At 38.9% G+C, this 20,762-nt stretch overlaps 1 protein-coding gene across 1 annotated transcript in view; it reads left to right on the top strand.

Annotated features, from left to right (window-relative positions):
* PHLPP1 (PH domain and leucine rich repeat protein phosphatase 1) overlaps window positions 1-20,762 on the top strand; it is a 255,340-nt gene that overhangs the window by 181,567 nt on the left and 53,011 nt on the right. Inside the window, exons 7-10 of the mRNA XM_010336870.3 lie at window positions 3,671-3,873; window positions 5,914-5,974; window positions 8,071-8,166; window positions 12,150-12,305. Of these exons, the coding sequence (XP_010335172.3) occupies window positions 3,671-3,873; window positions 5,914-5,974; window positions 8,071-8,166; window positions 12,150-12,305 (516 nt within the window). The remainder of the gene's footprint in view (window positions 1-3,670; window positions 3,874-5,913; window positions 5,975-8,070; window positions 8,167-12,149; window positions 12,306-20,762) is intronic.

The following is a 20,762-nucleotide window of genomic DNA, read 5'->3' as shown; positions in this document are numbered from 1 at the left end:
TCCCATGCAGCTGGGATCACAGGCACACACTACCACACTTGGCCAATTGTTAAATTTTTTGGAGAGACGGGGTCTCCTTTGTTGCCTATCTTGGCTCAGACTCCTGGACTCAAGCTGTTCTCTTGCCTCAGCCTCCCCAAGTGCTGGGAGATACAGATGTGAGAGTCACCATGTCTGGCCAGGAAGGAATTTTAATCATATTTTGCCTCTTAAAAAGTTTGTCTGAGCCGGGTGTGGTGGCTCAAGCCTGTAATCCCAGCACTTTGGGAGGCTGAGGTGGGTGGATCACGAGGTCAAGAGATCAAGACCATCCTGGTCAACATGATGAAACCCCGTCTCTACTAAAAATACAAAACATTAGCTGGGCATGGTGGCGCGTGCCTGTAGTCCCAGCTACTCAGGAGGCTGAGTCAGGAGAATTGCCTGAACCCAGGAGGCGGAGGTTGCGGTGAGCCGAGATCGCACCATTGCACTCCAGCCTGGGTAACGAGAGTGAAACTCCGTCTCAAAAAAAAAAAAAGTTTGTCTGGACTGGGTGCAGTGGCTTACGCCTGTAATCCTAGCACTTTGGGAGGCCAAGGAGGGTGGATCACCTGAGGTCAGGAGTTCAAGAATAGCCTGGCCAACATGGTGAAACCCTATCTCTACTAAAAATACAAAAACTAGCCAGGCATGGTGGCACGCACCTGTAGTCCCAGCTACTCAGGAGGCTGAGACAAGAGAATCACTTGAACCCAGGAGGTGGAGGTTGCAGTGAGCTGAGATCACACCCACTGCCTTGTAGCCTGGGTGATAGAGTGAGACTCTGTCTCAAAAAAATAAATAAATAAATAAAAATTTTAAAAGTTTGTCTTAGTACATCATGGTGATGATGTACTAGAATGTGTACCTAGAATAAAAAAGAAAAAACACATCTCATCTTGGGTACAACAGGCTGCAGGAATGGAACAAATGTCCCATTTTATTCCCACTCTATACTTCCAACTACCTTCATAATGGCTTTATCATCTTCAGTTGAAAGAGCCGTACACAATTTCATTCAATTAATACAATGTAATTAATTTCATTGTATTAAAATAATCATTGATTTATTGAGGAGACAAAATACAACTAAAGCAAAATTAATGCATCAAAATACAAAATACATACAAATATAATGAAATAAATACAAATATATTTATTTGTTTTCTCCTGGTTTCTTTTTTTGTGTGTGTGAGACAGGGTCTCACTTTGTCGTCCAAGCTGGAATGCAGTGGTGCAATCACGATTCACTGCAGCCTCAAACTCCTGGGTTAAAGGGATTCTCCTGCCCCAGCCTCTAAAATAGCTGGGAGTATAACACAGCTGGCTGATTTTTTATTTATTATAGAGACAGGGTATTGCTCTGTTGCGCAGTCTGGTCTCAAATGATCCTCCTGCTTCAGCCTTTCAAAGTATTAGGATTACAGAGTTTGAGCTACCACACCCAGCCATAATATATTGTATTCTTGAACAATGCTAAGAGAGTGGATGTAAAGTGTTGTCACCACAAAAGTAATAACTGTGTGAGTTAGTGCACGTGAACTAGCTAGATTTATTTCACAGTGTACATATATTTCAAAACGTCGTACTACACACAATAAATACATACAATTTAATCTGTCAGTTAAACACATAATGAAGCAGTTCATCCTAAGTAACTGTAATACTGTGTGAGCCTGAAAACTTGGTATTTCAGTCATGGTGAGAGTTAGCAACTTAAGCCAAATGTTAACTTTCCTTTTCGTTACATGAACTTTGCTTTTGTTATAGATTTTTTTTGTCTCTTCATTAAATTAATGCTTATTATTTTAGTATTAATAGAATGAAATCGTATGTGGCTCTTTCAAGTGAGGATGATAAGGCCATTATGAAGGTTGTTTGAAGTGTAGATTGGGAAGAAGATGGGACATTTGTTCCATTCCTGCCGTCTGTTGTACCCAAGATGAGATGTGTTTTTTCTTTTTTATTCTGTGTACACATTCTAGTAATCTAGTGAGCATTTGGAAATAGGCAGATTGCTGGGTCAAGGCCAGTTTTTAAATCTTACTACCTGGAATTAACAAAAGAGAAGGAGCCAAAAAAACATCCTCTTAGGGACATTGGAAGAGGCCATATGCTGTGCTTGCATGTTGACGAATCCCAGCTCTTTGCTGGAACTCATCCTTGTGTTTCGGTGGCTTTAGGATATAAGTCTTAATTCATTTTCCATAGCTTTGTTTTATTTTTTAAAGGACAGAAATTCACTACAGAGAATCTTTGGCTTTTTCCTATATTCCAGACTTATATTAATACTCGTTTTTTTTTGTTGTTTTTTTTTTTTAGACAGAGTCTCACTCTGTCGTGCTGGCTAGAGTGCAGTGGCATAATCTTGGCTCACTGCAACCTCTGCCTCCTGGGTTCAAACAGTTCTTCTGCCTCAGCCTCCCGAGTAGCTAGGATTGCAGGTGTGTGCCACCATGCCCAGCTAATTTTTTGTATTTTTTTTTTTTTAGTAAAGACGGGGTTTCACCATGCTAGTCAGGCTGGTCTTGAACTCCTGACCTTGTGATCCTCTCTCCTCGGCCTTCCAAAGTGCTGGGATTACAGGTGTGAGCCACCGCACCCTTTCTGTATTAATGCTTTTCTAATCAAGTGCATCATCTCAGCACTTTGCTGGCTTTGTAATGGAAAATAGATGGTTTTTGTTGTTTGTTTTTAAAAAGGAGTTAGACATAGCCTAACAAACCGGAAATTGACATTTCCATGTATTTTTCTCCCCTTTGAAGCTAAATATATCTCTTTTATTTTGGTTTCTGGTCCGCATTACTACTTTATTTTCTGGTAGCGCATCCACAGCAACTTCAGTCACTTAGCTCACTAGTTCTCATGGCTAGAGATTCTGCCAGTTTTCCCCTGCACCTTGCCTCATCACACAGGTGTTGATTTCCATTTTTGTCCATTATTCTATGATTTCTCAGTGGATCCTAGATGCCGGATTTCAGTATTTTCTGCACTTCACTGTATCAAGCAGTATTCTATAGATGGAGATAGTTTTGGTGGTTCATCCTGGTCCTGAGCAGTTGGGAGTCATGTGCTTGCATTCCCGTTTCTGGTGCTCCCATTCAGTGTGCAACTCCCATTCATTATGTGACTGCCGTGCATTATTGTTTTCCCATCTCGACCTTTAATTCCATCCTACTCATCTGCCTGTTCACCCATCCTTTCTCCTTCATTAAATATTCATTGTAGTTGTAATGTACCTAACAGTCTGAATTTTGTTTCTTATGTTATATTCGGTATGGTATACGTAGTTTCACCGTTCTTTGGATGTTAATTCCTAGTTCTTTGGAAGTTAATGCTTAAGTAGATTTTTTTTTTCCCTCTTGAAGTGAATTAAGGTAAAGTTAGTATGCTTATTCCTCTCACAGCTGTAGTGGTGTCACTTATGTTTCAGAATATATTGTGAAGGTTAAAACCTTCTGGAATTGCAGCTAAAAATAGATACTCTGGCTAGTTAAGCAAGGCTGGATTCTGAGATTCCAAAAAGCATGGAGAGCAATAATACAGAGAGAATTGAGTTCTTTCTTGCTGTCTCTCGTATTAGGGTGTGCCTGTTTCTTTGTAGCCTTGCAATTCACTATAGTCTCTATTTGTGTCTTTTCCCCTCAAGGTTGAATGTAATTAGGAAGCTGATAGCAGATGAAGTGGACTTTCTACAGCATGTCACTCAGCTTGACCTACGAGACAATAAACTTGGGGATCTAGATGCTATGATTTTCAACAACATCGAAGTTTTACACTGTGAAAGGAATCAACTGGTCACCTTAGACATCTGTGGCTATTTCCTAAAAGCCCTCTATGCCTCTTCTAATGGTGCGTATCTTAGGCCACATCAGAGTTTCTCTTTTGGTTCCAAAAATTTACCAGCATCATTATTTCTGCCTCTCTTATTTTTCTTTGCTCAAGTAGTTAGTAAAATAACTCAAATTTTGCTAAGATAAAGTCACAAAAGAAAAATCCTGACTCAAAAGGAAGATTTTATTGTCTGTAATTTTTTCCTTGTATTGTGATTTGAATAAATTACTCCCACTTTTGATTTGGTTTTTCTGCGTAAAGGGAGAGAGAAAAGTAAACTATTTCTTGGATTACCTTACCAAGGTCTAGAGATCTTTACTGTCTTATTACTAAGTCTGGAACTTTTATTTAATACTGGAGAGTGAAAGGAAGTTTTATCTTTATTCCATTCAGTATCTCCAGTTTCATGTCTGACTAACAAAGAACTCACTTTGAGATAAACCAGAATTAGCTGGGCATGGTGGCTCATGCCTGTAGTCCCAGCTACTTGGAAGGCTGAGGCAGGAGGCTTGCTGGAGTCCAGGAAGTAGAGGTTGCCGTGGTCTGAGATCACACTACTGCCCTCCAGCCTGGGTGATAGAGCAAGAACTTGTCTCAAAAAAAAAAAGGTAATGATAAACCAGAGTGATACACTCACAAGGACACTATAAAGCAAGAGTCTTAATCATCTAATAATATTTCTTTCTGAGAATCTGAAAATCAGGGCAGTTCTAAAAAGGAGAAGGTAATATGGGCATATGTTTGCTGAGATGAAGGTTTCAATTCCCTACACTCAGTAAACTGAATGAAAACAAGTGTTCACTACTGCAAGTTGAACATATGTTCATCACATACTTGTTTTATGCATAGTGCAGCTCATGAGTTCTGAAAGATGAAGGATTTTTAAAATGTGCTTACTGTTATCTTGGAAAAACAAGCCATACCTCAAATAGGTATATATTCTAGTGTAATCAGTTTGGCTGAGCACTAAAGGGTTATAGAATTTGGGTATATGTAGGAATGAAGTAGGAATGAAGGGAATGAAGTAGGAAGAAGGAATCTGAATGTGGCTTGTTCAGGAGTTGGGAGAAGATAGGGAATTCTGAACCCATAAAAATAATTATGGGATGAGTTCTTATAGTCAGATCGTGAAGCATTGGCCTTAGTATAGTAAGCAGTAGAGAACCAGTAGAGAGTCTTAAGTGGGGGAGACATGATGGAAGGGATGCTTCAAGGCTGTTAATTTGAAAATAGTATGTAGAGTGCATTTATAGGAGAAGATTGAGGTAATCCACTACTCCACTAATCCAGGTTATTGTGATGGGCTTCATAGGAGCTAATGGGAACTCCCAGTCAGGATTACAGATGTTGATTTGAGACTTATCTGCTCAGAGGTGAAACCTAAAACCAGAGAGGTAAGGTAACTGGAAGAGAAGAGAGTGCTAGTACCAAAAGTCAACTTACAAGCCCCCCAACACTTAGCTGGAGCCAGACTGGACAACCAGACAGGACCTGCACCTGTGAATTACTTGTTAATTGTTTAGAGAAGCAGAAGGACATTTACAAATTATTCTGTCCAAAAAACAAAGTTCCAAGGAACAGTGGTGTCATATTTCATAAAGTTTTGAAGAAGAGTTTGAGATTTAAGTAAAAGAAGTCATTTATGACTCACTGGAGTACTGTTTCAGTAGAGTGATGAGGGCAAAAGACAAGAAACATCATTTGATTTTATGGAAGGACCCTTGGATTTAAAAAAGATGGTACTCATGTGGTTAATCCTTAAGATACAATACAGTACAGCCTGGGTAACAATAGGAGCGCAACAGTGAATGGATAAAAAGAGGTAGGAAATTAGAACTCGTGATTCATTTCAATCTCTGAATAAGATCTTGTGATTAAATTAGAAGTTCTTTTTTACTTTCCTGTAGTTTCAAAGTTGAACAAATAGTGTATTGTACTTCCTAAACTAAACAAACAATAGAGAATAAAGCATAGTAATGATGCTCCACATACAAAAAGAGTCTCTCTGTCATTTGGATAGTAATGTCTTTGTGGATTTTTTTTTTTTTCCCCTCCTAGAACTTGTTCAAGTTGATGTTTACCCAGTTCCAAATTATCTGTCCTACATGGATGTTTCAAGGTAAGAAGTCAAGTCTAAGAGCCCTCTAGAGTCTACTGGAAAGTTATTTAGTAATTCCGTCTGAGCTTATGCACAAGTACTTTTTTGTATTTTGAAGGTAAATGATAAAAAATTCATGATTTTTACTTTATTCTCTAAAATTATATATGTTTGTTGATTAAAATACATCTGTAGTTCAAACCAGAGCATTAAAGTGTCAGTGTGCACACCAATTTGAACACCAAGTTTGGACTTGAAAGATTAGTAGTTGAGTGTCATATGGCTTAAAGATCTAATAACTCTTTTAATTATATGAATCATGTTTTTGTGTCTTTCCCTGAAGCAATGCTAATTTTATTTTTTATTTTAAAAAAGACTAACAATGAAAAAAGAAAAATGAGCATGTCAGTGTCTAGGGCCTCAAATCCAGAACTGTGTATGCCTATACAGACACTAAGCAGAAAATAATTCCTTTCATTTCTGTATTTTAATTGAGAAGTTGATATAATTACAAAATTAAAGAATATGAATAATGCATAATTCCACCAGCCTAACATCACAATTATTTTTCCTTTTGCTCTAAAATCTTACAATTCTTACCCTGATGGTTTTGTTTTCACAGAATTATTTATCTGTGTATAAAGAATTATAGTCGTAATGTACATACTATTTGAAATTCTTTGTGCCTGGTCACTTTACATATTTTAAAAAGAAAAAGGCTAACCAGTGTGACTAGGGACACACTCAAATAGAGTAGTTTGTCTGAGTAATGATCAATTCATTTAATAAAGACACCATTAGTTTAGCGCTCTCTCTGTCTCTCTCTCTCTCTCTCTCGCTCTCTCTCCCTCTGTCTCTCTCTCTCTCTGTCTGTCTCTCTCTCTCTCTCTCTCTCTCTCTCTCTCTCTCTCTCTGTGTGTGTGTGTGTGTGTGTGTGTGTGTGTGCGTGTATTTAAGACGGTGTTTCACTCTTTGTTTCCCGGGCTGGACTGCAGTGGCACGATCTTGGCTCACTACAACTTCCAGCTCCCAGGTTCAAGCAATTCTCCTGCCTCAGCCTCCCAAGTAGCTAGGATTACAGGCATGCACCACCATGCCCAGCTAATTTTTGTATTTTTTAGTAGAGATAGGGTTTCACCATGTTGGTCAGGCTGGTCCTGACCTCTGGTGATCTGCTGGCCTCGGCCTCCCAAAGTACTGGGATTACAGATGTGAGCCACCGCGCCTGGCCTAGTTCTCTTTTTTATAGTAACTGTAATTGCCATCTAGTGCCCAAGTAAATGTTTTTATATAATTAATTCTGACTCTTAACTGTCAGTGAACTTTTCACTGCCACCATTTTAAAACTGTTTCTCTCCCCCAGCCATTTATCTATGACTGTGTTTTCATGACAGCTGGAGTTGGAAAATATTTGAATATTAAGGGTAAAAATATAAATTTGAAAATAAAACTGTGCTATGCCATTTGACTTAGTTTGTGTGTTTTTATTTCCAGTAAAACACATATTCTCCCTAAACTTGCGTAGGTCTGTAGACCCTTCAGTAAATTTATAGCTAGATTTTTTTTTTTAGACTTCAGAAATGATACGGATGATATAATTATGTCCGTCCTTCCTTTTTAAAAAATTTAATTTAACTTTTTTTAGAGATAGGGTCTCGCTCTCTCCCCCAGGTTGGAGTGCACTGATGAGACCATAGCTCACTATAAACCTCTAACTCCTCTACTCCAGCAGTCCTCCCACTATAGCATTTTGAGTGGCTAGGTCTATAGGTGCATGCCACCATGAGTGGCGAATTTTTTGTTTTTATTTTTTGTAGAAATGGGGTCTTGCTATGTTGCCTAGGCTGACCTCAAACTCTTAGGCACAAGCGATCCTCCCATAGGCGTGAGCCACTGTGCTCTGCCTCTTCTTTCCGTTTTCTTTATTTCTTCTCTCTGTCACAATTCATCTTGCTTCTGGAGAAAAGCAAATAAACGCACATATCCTTTTGATTTATGCCCACTGTACTTTGGTGTTTCATTTAAGGTTTTATTTATTCTTTGTAATTAATTTGAGTTTAGAATGACATTTGAGGCCAAAATCAACCAAACAATTAATTTTATGTTCTTGCACTTAGGAACCGCTTAGAAAATGTGCCTGAGTGGGTATGTGAAAGCCGAAAGCTAGAAGTTTTGGATATTGGCCATAATCAAATATGTGAACTTCCTGCCCGGTGAGTATTACAGATCAAGTGAGAGGATCTCACAATAGATGAGCAGTTTTGAAAATTGCTGATTCAGTGTTTCACTTGGTATCATAAGCCGAAAAAAGTTTGCTTTAAAAACTAATATGGTGTCTTTCACCCTGTGTGGTGTCTTCAGTTTCAGAGTTTCTTCATGCAGTGCAGTGAGGAGTAGAGTGAGGCTTTTGACTCTCAGCCAGACTTCTCAAAACCATGCAGGCAGTGGTGCTTGGTGGAAAATTTAAAAAAAGCCAAAAACAATCTTTGAACCAAGCAATATGATTGGTTCACTTCTGGGATCATTAGTCTTTCAGAATCTTCCATCTCTGTTCATTGACTTAATATGTGTACTTTAACCATAAATACCTTTTGTTCTCCCTAGACTTTAACTTTGAGGGGGAAAAAAGATGGTTAGATCATGAAACCTAGAAAGAGCAAACTAGATTCTCTTTTTCTTGTGAAATTTGTGAGTAAAAGGTTCAAGAACTTCTCTTTCCTTCGCTCTCTCAAATATGTTCTTATTTTTAATTTCATAATTTTCACTTTAATGGCAAGATTTGCAAAACAGCCATGTGATGACTTTTATTGTCTGTAAATATAGACAAATATTTTCAAGTTATTTATTCATCGTCTAAAATATTAATGGATTTTAATGACTAGCCATGCAGTTAGTAACCAAAAGAGTCTATCCAGTGCTGTCCTGTAGAACTTTCTGTGATAATTGAAGTGCTCTGTATCTGTGTTACTGGCCACGTGTAGCTATTGAGCACTTGAAATGTAGCTAATGATATGACTGAGGAACTGAATTTTGTGTATTCATTAATTCATGTAGTTACTTGAGGTGGGTGGCTGCTTCATCTCAGATCTTGTTATTTCCACCATTCTCAGCCAATCACTCAACAGAGGAAGTCAGTTATTTTTAGCTATGTATAGTCAAAAATATCAGTGAAAATATTGTAGAAGTATGTCACCATTTTGGAGTAAACTTCTACTTTAGATATGCAATCTTTAAACATATGTGATCGGCATTCCTGTTTTCTTACCAAGAAGGTACACTTGCTTGGTAAGCATAGTAAACATGTTAAGTGTTAAGCTGTCCAGCGTGGTAGCTCCTAGCCAGTCATTTAGCCAAGTGACTGTTGAGTGCCTGAAATATAACTAGTCCTAACTGAGACATGCTATAAGTGTAAAATATACACTGAATGTAAAATATTAATAATACTGTACATTAATTACATATTAAATTAATACTTGGGGTATATTTTGGGTTAAATGAAATAATACTCTAAGAATTCATTTACCTGTTCCTTTTTACTTACTTTTAATGTGGCTACTAGATAATTTAAATTTACATGTGGCTTATATTTGATAACACTGTTAGAATGTAGCTCTTATTAAAGAAACCAGAGTTACATTTCCATCCCTTAAAAGCTCTGTTAATTTCATTGTTTTCCTCAGCAATACATTATACCTTTCCATATGATCCATTGAAAGTGTGCTCTGCCTTAGAATATCATGTTGATTGAGCATTTAGGTGACCCATTGCAGCCATCACCATTAACAAGAGGGTGTGTGTGTGTGTGTGTGTGTGTGTGTGTGTGTCCATGCATGAAAACAGTAGGGAATAAATAATTCGTAAAAAAAAAAATTTTTTTTCTCAGATGGAATTTCGCTCTGTCGCCCAGGCAGCAGTGCAATGGTGTGATCTTGGCTCACTGCAACCTCTGCCCCCCAGGTTCAAGCAATTCTCATGTCTCAGCTTTCCAAGTAGCTGGGACCACAGGCACATGCCACCATGCATGACCAATGTTTGTGTTTTTAGTAGAGATGGGGTTTCACTGTGTTGGCCAGGCTGTTCTTGAACTGCTGACCTCAGGTGATCTGCCTGCCTCCCAAAGTGCTGGGATTATGGGCGTGAGCCACCGCACCTGGCCTTTTCTTCTATTTTCTCTGTTCTCTTTCCCCTTCTACCCCTCAATCCCACATATAGCACATTAGCATCCAAGGCCTCTTCTGCTGAAGGCTACAAAAATATATTTTATATATATTTTATATACTATATATATTTATATATTATATGTATTTATATGTTTTATACATTATATATTTATTTTTTACATATGTGTAAACAAACAAATGTAAGATAACTGACATTTTATCCAGTTTCCCCCCCAAATTCATTGACCTTTAATTTGTTCTGTGTCAGAACAGGCTTTTTGAGAATCTAAACACATGCTTATTCAATGCAAATCCCAAATGTTCTATTGTTAAAGAATTTAAACAGTATTCTTGTGTGTGTGTGTTTTTAAAACACGGGACAAAAAGAGTATGCATTGTTTTTCTGTTTATAGTGTTGTTCAGTTGCAAACTCTGTATGAGCCCTATTGATGTAATAGGCAAAGCTGGCCACCATAGCTCTTGCTGGTAGTCTCAGCACACTGGGAGGCCAAGGCAGGAAGATCATTTGAGCCCAGGAGTTGAAGACCAGCCTGGGCAACATTGTAAGACCCTCTCTCTACAAAAAATAAAATTAGTCAGACATGGTGGTATGTGTCTGTAGTCCTAGCTACTCAGGAGGCTGACGGAATAATTTGGAATAGATGGGAAGAATAAGTTCAAGAGACCTATTGCGTAGCATTGTAATAGTTACAACAATGTCTTGTATTCTTGAAAATAGCTAAGGGAGTAGATTTAAATGTTCTCACCACAAAAAAATGATAAATATGTTAATTAGCTTGATTGCATATGTTAATTAGCTTGATTTAGCCATCCCACAGTGTATCCCAGATATATATATATATGTATTTTTTTTTTTGAGATGAAGTCCTGCTGTGTTGCCCAGGCTGGAGTGCGATGGCACCGTCTTGGCTCACTGCAACCTCCGCCTCCCATGTTCAAGCAATTCTCCTGTCTCAGCCTCCCGAGTAGCTGTGATTACAAGCATGCCCCTGATTTTTTTTTATGTTTTTAGTATAGACAGAGTTTCACCATATTGTCCAGGCTGGTCTCGAACTCCTGACCTTGTGATCCGCCCACCTCGGCCTCCCAAAGTGATTTTCTTTTTGCAAGATTTTTTTTTTTTTTTCTCTTTGAGACGGAGTTTTCGCTCTTGTTACCCAGGCTGGAGTGCAGTGGCATGATCTCGGCTCACCGCAACCTCCGCCTCCTGGGTTCAGGCAATTCTCCTGCCTCAGCCTCCTGAGTAGCTGGGATTACAGGCACATGCCACCATGCCCAGCTAATTTTTTGTATTTTTAGTAGAGACGGGGTTTCACCATGTTGACCAGGCTGGTCTCGATCTCTCGACCTCGTGATCCACCCGCCTCAGCCTCCCAAAGTGCTGGGATTACAGGCTTGAGCCACCGCGCCCAGCCTCCAAAGTGATTTTTGTTAATTAAAAATTAATTTTAAAATATCGTGGGCATTTGAGAGTGAGATCAGAATGGTGGAAAACAGGAGATGGAGGAGGAAACCTCATTCTTTGACAGCAAATTGATAAATTAGTTCTTAATCTAAAGTGATCAGGATGCAAATTGTAACCTTACTTTTCCCCAACCCCCAGATGTCTGTTTAAACCCAGGGCCTGTTTTACTCTCTGTAACTGTTAGAGAACCTGAAGTGGTCGTAATGTAGATTTACATTAGAGTAACAAGTATTCATCATTTCTGACAGTTCTGATGACCTTTACAAGAAACACAGCCAAGCTTCCAAATGGCTCTTTAAGTCTCTCAAGAAAATAGTGGATTAAGTACATGCTGCTCTCTTTGGGAGGGAGTCTCTGCCTCGGTCTAAGATTAAGCTAGAAAAAAACAGAGACATACAGCCAGGGAAGTGAGGCAAGGAAGAAACAATGAGGATTGTGAAATGCAACTGAGGAAAAACATAACATTTTCTCAGTTAACATGTGTAACAGTTTGATTGAATAACCCTCCTACTCTTACTCATTTTTCGGTCTTTTGTCCCTTTTTGTACAGCTTATTTTGTAATAGCAGTCTCCGGAAACTACTGGCAGGACACAATCAGTTGGCAAGGCTGCCCGAAAGGCTAGAAAGAACCTCGGTGGAGGTCTTGGATGTGCAACACAACCAGCTCCAGGAGCTCCCGCCTAACCTTCTGATGAAGGCTGACAGGTAAAGCCATTTGTCTTGTTTATTCATCTGAGCCTGTAAATACTCCCTCGTTTACATCTTGGTCCTCTGTGATCTGAGACTGTATAAACTTTCTGATTATGTGTCTGTCCCAGATTTATGAAGGAAATAGTTTTGCCGGCCACTTTACTGACCATTTTGTAGGTGATGGAGTCAGGAGCATCCTGTAGATTCTTTATTAACTTTGCTGCTCTCTGGAGTAAACTAGATTACATTATCCATACACACGTGTCATGGGGATGTAGGTGTCAAACAAGGATGAGAAATGTACTCCTGTGTTACTACCTGGTCACATCTCGTGCCAGGCTTAGCTTCATTGTCTAATGATTCTCTCCTCCTGCTTTCACATGTTTGCGACTTTGGGTGATAGGGATGTATTGTCCTAGAGTTAGCTTAGTTGTTGTCACTGGTTTTTGTTGTTGTTTGTTTTTGGTTTTTTGAGGCAGAGTCTCACTCTGTCACCCAGGCTGGAGTGCATTGGTACAATCTTGGCTCACTGCAATGTCTGCTTCCCAGGTTCTAGCAATTCTCCTGCCTCAGCCTCCCAAGTAGCTGGGACTATAGACAGGTGTCACCACGCCCAGCTAATGTTTTGTATTTTTAGTAGAGATGGGGTTTTGCCATGTTGGCCAGGCTGGTTTTGAACTCCTAGCCTCAAGTGATCCACTCGCCTCAGCCTCCCAAAATGCTGGGATTACAGGTGTGAACCACCACGCCCAGCAGTTGTTACTGTTTTTTAATCCATCCTTCTTATCTTTGCTATAATTTCCTCCATTTTCAATTAAGTTATTTTGTTTTGAACAAACAGAATTTTTCTAAATTACTTGTATACATACACTAAGCATTTGAAGAAGTTGTTTTGAATGAGAGGAAGAGGTTAATTCAACATTAAGTGAAGCTCTGTTACTTTGTTGTGATGAGCTGCCATATTCAGAATTTTCTTTCAAGAAAGCTTTAAGTAACACTGGCTGTTAACTTACTTTGGAGCATCTTGTTTGCTTCAAAGCCCATGTACATCATTCTAAAATGTTTTTTTTTTTTTCTTTTTTCTTTTTTTTTTTTTTTGAGACGGAGTTTCACTCTTGTTACCCAGGCTGGAGTGCAGTGGTGCAATCTCGGCTCACCGTAACCTCCGCCTCCTGGGTTCAGTCAATTCTCCTGCCTCAGCCTCCTGAGTAGCTGGGATTACAGGCACACACTACCATGCCCAGCTAACGTTTTTGTATTTTTAGTAGAGACGAGGTTTCACCTTGTTGACCAGGATGGTCTCGATCTCTTGACCTTGTGATCCACCCGCCTCGGCCTCCCAAAGTGCTGGGATTACAGGCCTAAGCCACTGCTCCCGGCCCTCTAAAATGTTTTATAGGCTGATAGCCTGAATTATTTCGACTTCTGCTCCCATGTTTATTTTTAGTGAGTGATCATTACTTTACAGACAATACGAAGGATCTAACTTTTAGTGTATCTCATGATGAAGACAAAAAAGTTAAATTTAATTTTGCTTCTAGAAGTGCAGAGAAGAGAAGGAAATGATGATGGATCTTTTTACCTTACAAAACAAACGTTAGCTATGTTTGAGCATGTGTGATATTATGTGGGTGAAATGGTTGTCTGTGATCTCTGGCTCTCCTGAGCCAAATTAGATTTCCCACTGCGTGTTCCTAAATCCCTGTGCTTACTCCTATCATAATACCCATCACAGGCTGTATTGTAATTTCTTGTTCACTTGTCTCTCTGCATTATTAGATTACTAACTCCATGCAGCCAATGACTCTTTCTTAATTGTAGTTTTATAATCAACATCTTACACTGTGTCTGGAATAAAGGAAAGTGCTCAAAAAATAGTTGTGTAATAAATGATAGAGAATTTAAGGAATTTCAAATACTGCCTTTATTCCTGGCTTTCTAATTTTTTCTTCCTCATCTTTTCCATAAATCTTTAATAAGATTTTTTAAAGTCTTACTATGAAAATATGATTTACGTTCAGTAAAGTGTCCAACTTTTAAGCATACTGCTCAATGAATTTTTACATATTTGTAGAAACGGTTGCAGGAAACACTTTACCTAGAACGAGATATAGAACATTTCTAACACTCTTTTCCTTTTGTTCTGTTTTCCTCACTTAAAAAGAAAATTATCTTCAGTGTACTCATGTAAGTTACGACGAATTCCAACTGGAATAATTATAAAGAAATAATAGAACTGTGAGAAAACGGGATTGTCATATTGTAATTGACCAGTACTGTGTCATCCTCCTGGTAAAAAGTAAACTGTTTCAAGATCATTGAAATAATTTTTGTTTTTTGGTTTTTGGGTATTTTGGTTTCTTTGAGACGGAGTTTAGGTCTGTGGCCCAAGCTGGAGTGCAGTGGCATGATCTCAGCTCATTGCAACCTCCGCCTCCTGGGTTCAAGTGATTCTCTTCCCTCAGCCTCCCAAATAGCTGGGATTACAGGTGCGTGCCACCACACATGGCTAATTTTTGTAATTTTAATAGAGATGGGGTTTCCCCATGTTGGCCAGGCTGGTCTTGAATTCCTGACTTCAAATGATCCACCTGTCTTGGCCTCCCAAAGTGCTGGGGTTACAGGCATGAGCCACCACACCAGGCCAGAATTCTTGTTTTTACATTAATATCAAAGCACAGTATGCGGCAGACAGATCACTTTAGACAGATGCTTTTTTGTTGTGAATACTATAAAATTTAATTTCTTCTATGGAAAATTATGAATTATGTCATAAGGAGAATCCACTTGTTCCCTTAGAGTTCTACACTGAATCTGTAGAACCAAATAAATGGATGGATTTAGCTTTTAGGAGTCTTTGAGTGAAATAAAAACCCTTTCTGAATCTGGCCAATTTTGGTAGGATCACAACTATTAAAGGTGAACAGTGCCAGAATTTCCAATAGATAATAATCGTTCTTCATTCATTTCTGAGAATTTGGTTTTACAAAGACATTTCTGTGTTTCATTTTCTGGAGACTGTATTTTCATGTTTAGATATTTTTGGACAAGGATTTAAGTAAGAACAGTGATAATTTTAGGGGATTCTGATGACTCCCAGGATTGAGAACCACTGCCTGCCTTGTTGACGTTGTAGTTCTGTGCAGGTCACTGTAAACCTCGGTTTTCTCATTTTGCTTTTTGTGCAGTTCCCAAGTGGAACCTGTATGTTGGAAAAGGAAGGATTATGTGAAATAGAACGTGAATGTGAACTGGACAAAGATGTGAAGTGAGCCACTGGAAGGACAGTGCTGTCATAAGCTAGGCCAGCAGTGTTAGCTAAAGGCGTTTAGCCAGAAATTCCCACTGAAATAGACTGACCTGTCTTCAGCCAGCTGTGTTTTTGAAAGCCGGGGCTGTTGGGGAGAATTCGCCAGCCTTTTCAGGCTGTGAGGGGAGGACAGGGCAGGATAAATGGATTTCTGGCACAGAAGAGTCCTGGAGTAAAAGGTTGGGTGAATGAGAAGGAGCAAATATCTGGGTTTATTTTATGAGAGTAAAACAAATGACCAAAAAATGGCAGAAATAAGAAACTTTTTCAAGAAGGCATATACCCACACCTTTGATTTTATTGTATAATTGCTACACCTCCAACATAGGATCGCAAGTGATTTAATAGAATAAGAAGGAAAAGTTAAGATTGTTGATTATCTAGGGCAGATAGGATTATATGAAGTGGGTGGGATAAATTTGATTTGCTGTTTTTTCAAACCATATTTTTGTATTATTTCACTTTTTAGAAGATAAGAAAAATAACATGGAGATTTTTACCTACCTATTTTTAAAAATTTTATTACATTTTGAGACATAATTTAAGCTCAGGAAAATTTACAAATGTTTTGTATTTGGTTTGATGAGTTTGAGGGGGAGTGAATAAACTAGTACTGACAGTTGTTGAAGTAGGCCAACCCAGAAAACATGAGGTTTAAAATATTAAAGACAGTTTTTAGGAAAGGTTCTTTGTTGTTGATGTAGGCCAACCCAGAAAACATGAGATTTAAAATAATAAAGACAGTTTTTAGGAAAGATTCTTGTGGGTGGTTTCAGTTGCGATTTGCTTTTGTTCACACGGTTCAGTGTAGCAAACATCTCACTGAGTTTAAATCACTGTACTGGATGCTGTAGGACATTGAAAAATGACTAAACATAGGAATTATCCTCAAGAAGCTTACAGTCTAATGAGTTTAAAGTAACTGCACAATCAACCACAGTGAAAGGTAGGTTTAAGAAGGTAGAATAAATGGAAAATGATAAGGTTGATCTAGTATAAGTTAGGCTCATGGTATGAAGAACAACACTTTGTTTTTGTTATGATATGAAGGTGTGTGTTTGGCAGATAGCTACAGGCTTTGGTGAAAGTTGGCTTCAGTTGTCCTTCCATTCAGTATGCTGTGTAATACAAATCTTAAAAATATGTAAATTCCTTCTTTATATTTGTGTGATAATAAATTATGGTTACAGTTCTGTGTTTCATTATATAACTGAGAAAAAACAAGTCAGGTGTGGTGGTGCTCACGTCTGGTCCCAGCTACTTGGAAGGCTGAGGTGGGAGGATCTGTGATCATGCCACTGCATTCTAGTCTGGGTTACAGAGTATGACCCTGTCTCAAAAAATAAAAAAAGAAGATATTACAGCTTTAGAATAGTACATATTAATCTGCTATACCTGGTAGCAGGAAGCTATTTGGTAACCAAATAAGAAACAGGGAAGTCTACGTTGAATTAGACAACTTTTAGTCATCTTCATCTTCCTCTGAATACTTGAGGAAGGTATTCTAATCTGGAACAAGGGCCTAGATTTCTCATTTTACCTGTCTTTTTAATTACAGTTGAGAATTTTCCTCATGGATACTCCAGAAGAGTTTCAGATAATTAGTTGTCATCAACAGATGGGTATGGGAAGGGTAGACATTCTCCATGGGTCACTGGCGTGGATAAGACATTGCCAGAGGGACTGCCATCCTTCTGTTTCTTCCTGAAATCTTGGCAATGGCTGACTCCCTGTCCACCTAGCATCTGCACGCACATTGGATGGCCAGACACCTTCTCCTGATAAATTCAGCCTAATTAACAAAGCCCAAATGAACCCTTTAAAGGAGAGTTATTGGTTCCTGTTGTGGGAGAGCAGCTGGGTCTGTTTTTATTCCTGGTTGGACTAGTACAAGGTATTTTCAGGGGAAGAAATTGGGGAAGTGTATGTTCAAATGAGCTTCATGGTATTGCTCGTGTGTTTATTAAATATTCCCAGAGTATTAGTCACATTACAGACCGTAAGTTTTAGTGACTCAGACAGAATATGTCTAAATATCAAAGGGACTAAAAGAGAACAGATGATTTAGAGTGTGATCGATTGACCATGACAACTGGTGCGTTTTGGCAAAGACAGATATTTCTGGCATTTTAAAAAGCTGAGTTGCCCACACTGTGGTTTTCAGTGACAAGGGCTATCTTTCAACTTTCTACTGTATTGTAAAGTTCTGATGTTTTGAGAGTTACGGTGGACCAAGATAGTGTTTCTCAAAGTGTCTTCAGAATTTACTAGAGTACTTATCAAACATACAGATTCCTGGCTCTTATCTCAGGTCTTCTAACTTCGATATTAGAGGGATAGCCTGGGAACCATGTGTTTAACAAGGCTCTACCAATGACTCCAGTGCAGAGGGGTCTCCTGAACACACTGAAAGCTTAAGATGACCCAGGTAGGGCTGGGCGCGGTGGCTCAAGCCTGTAATCCCAGCACTTTGGGAGGCCGAGGCAGGTGGATCACGAGGTCAAGAGATCGAGACCATCCTGGTCAACAAGGTGAAACCCCGTCTCTACTAAAAATACTAAAAATTAGTTGGGCATGGTGGCGCGTGCCTGTAATCCCAGCTACTCAGGAGGCTGAGGCAGGAGAATTGCCTGAACCCAGGAGGCGGAGGTTGCGGTGAGCCGAGATCGCGCCACTGCACTCCAGCCTGGGTAACAAGAGCGAAACTCCGTCTCAAAAAAAAAAAAAAAAAAAAAAAAAAAAGATGACCCAGGTACCACTGCTGAAACAAATAGATTTTTATAAAAGAAGAATTTTAATAGAAGAACTGAATGCGTCTAGTGATATTTCTGGATAGCATATACATTCCTTCTCTGCTTTTTTATGTTTTGTTTTTTTTTTTTTTTCCTTTTCCTTTTCTGCTTTTTAAAGGGTCATGTTTCTCAAATATTTTAAGGTATAGTTTTTAACCAGGGTTATTAGATCAAAATCAACTGACAAGTTTTTTAAAACTAAAGAATGAGTCAATGAGGTTTAGAATACTATGAAGGGGAGGAGAATTTTCATTCTTTTCTCTCCCCTCTTTCCCCTAAAAAGATCTACCTCAGTCCTAGAGAAGGGAGTGGGGCTGGGGCATTGGAAAGTGGCCAATTATGTGATCTTAGCAGGGTTGGAGTTCTGGTGGCAAACTCCATTTGTTGTTAACCAGAACAAACCAGAAAAGGTTAGCCAGAAGCTTCCAGGCATTCCTGTCTTCAGCTGTGAACATTGCTCTGAGATTGAAAAGAGGCCATTCATGGATTATCAGAAGAGTTCTGCCTGTACTCTGAGAAGCTGCTTTGGTAATCTTTGCCCCTGTTTCTCTGATGCTCCCAAGATGGATGAGATGGACAAGTCCGCCTTGCCAGTGAGGGGTGTGCATATCCCCAGAAACCCTGAAAATGCATTGGGAAAGGGGTTTTTGTACCACGATGATTCTCAACTCTGCCAACCATCAGAATTCTGCTATATAGATTTTGAGGCCCCACCCTGGCCTACTTAACAAGAATATCTTCAAGTTGAAGTTGAGAATTCTGCACTAAGGAAAGCTCCCTAGAGAATTAGGAAGTGCAGCCAGATTGCACCCTACTGGGCTAGAGCATCTTCTGTGAGAAATAGTGTTCCTTTAGTAGCTCCAAAGTGTGATAGGCCCCATCTTAATTCAGTGAGAGGGTAAATTATAAATAAAAAGAGAAATAAGCACCAATTTCCAGCAACCAGTCTCTTACACTTTCACTTTATCCCTGCCACACCCTGAGGCTTGGTATCAAGCAATGGCAGAATGAGGGAAAACTGTGGGAAGAGAGAAAAGGGGAGCTGGTAGTGTGGGTTTAGGTGGGTCTACCACTGCCACCTAAGCTTAAGTAAAAGTACATGCAACTTGAAGGGGTAGCAAGAAATATAGTTACTGAAGGAAAATTGGCAATTGGATTGGTAAAGAGGAAATGAAGCAAATTGGGAAAACTGAAGGTTCTACAAGACAGATGAACCAGAACATCAAAGGACACACAGCCCTTCCCTCCTCAGTCCAAACAGAGATCTCATAATGTATCTTGACTTTGCTATGCTGATAGAAGATAATAGCACCAATCTAAGAAACTTGTAAGCAATGTGATACCATAAAAATGATTTGGAAAAAGATGAACAGATCAATATTGGATTATTGGCCCCCAAAATGAGAAAACAAAAAATAACATATGTCCACTGTCAAACAGTTCTCCCCCAAAAATATCTGTTACGAAGCCTAAGGAAACTATAAGATGATGTTCCTAAGCAGAATTAAATATAGTCAAGTGAGCATTTTATGATATAAAAAAGCAAAAATTAAGGAACTAAAAACAAAATGGAGAAACAGGAAGGAATGGAAAGAATTGATTGAAATCAGAAAATGGAGGAAAATGACTATTGTTTCAGAAATGAGGAGTAATTATACAGTGCCTAAGGGAGAATACACTCAAAAAATTAATAAGAAACATTAAAGAAACAGGAAAATGAAAACAATTGAAAATAAGATAAAGAATATTTTAAAAGGTTAGAGATAAAGTAGAGGAAATGGAAGACAGATCCAAAAGGAATAACATTCGTATATGTGTCCTTTTAGAACAAAGACATAAAAAAAGTGACAACTATTATTTAAAACTATATCCAAGGAGTTTTTTCAGCAGCAAACAAAAGATCTTAAAGTACATTTGAAAAAGAGTATTGGTTGAGTACCTGGAATAAACCCAGAATGTTCAATTTTAGAACTTATTGTACTAAAACTCTTAAGATTTTGAAGATACAAATAATTATGACTGGCTGGGCGTGGTGGCTCAAGCCTGTAATCCCAGCACTTTGGGAGGCTGAGGTGGGTGGATCATAAGGTCAAGAGATAGAGACCATCCTGGTCAACATGGTGAAACCCCGTCTCTACTAAAAATACAAAAATTAGCTGGGCATGGTGGCATACGCCTGTAGTCCCAGCTACTCGGGAGGCTGAGGCAGGAGAATTGCTTGAACCCAGGAGGCGGAGGTTGTGGTGAGCCGATATGGCGTCATTGCACTCCAGCCTGGGTAACAAGAGCGAAACTCCATCTCAAAAATAATAATATTATTATTATTATTATGACTACCAGTAAAAAGATCAAATAAGTTTAAAAGGCAAA

The sequence above is a fragment of the Saimiri boliviensis genome, chromosome 13 (assembly GCF_048565385.1).
Source record: "Saimiri boliviensis isolate mSaiBol1 chromosome 13, mSaiBol1.pri, whole genome shotgun sequence".
NCBI classification, from domain to species: Eukaryota; Metazoa; Chordata; class Mammalia; order Primates; family Cebidae; genus Saimiri; species Saimiri boliviensis.
The sequence above is the reverse complement of the archived record's forward strand: the minus strand, read 5'-3'. Positions and strand labels throughout refer to the sequence as shown.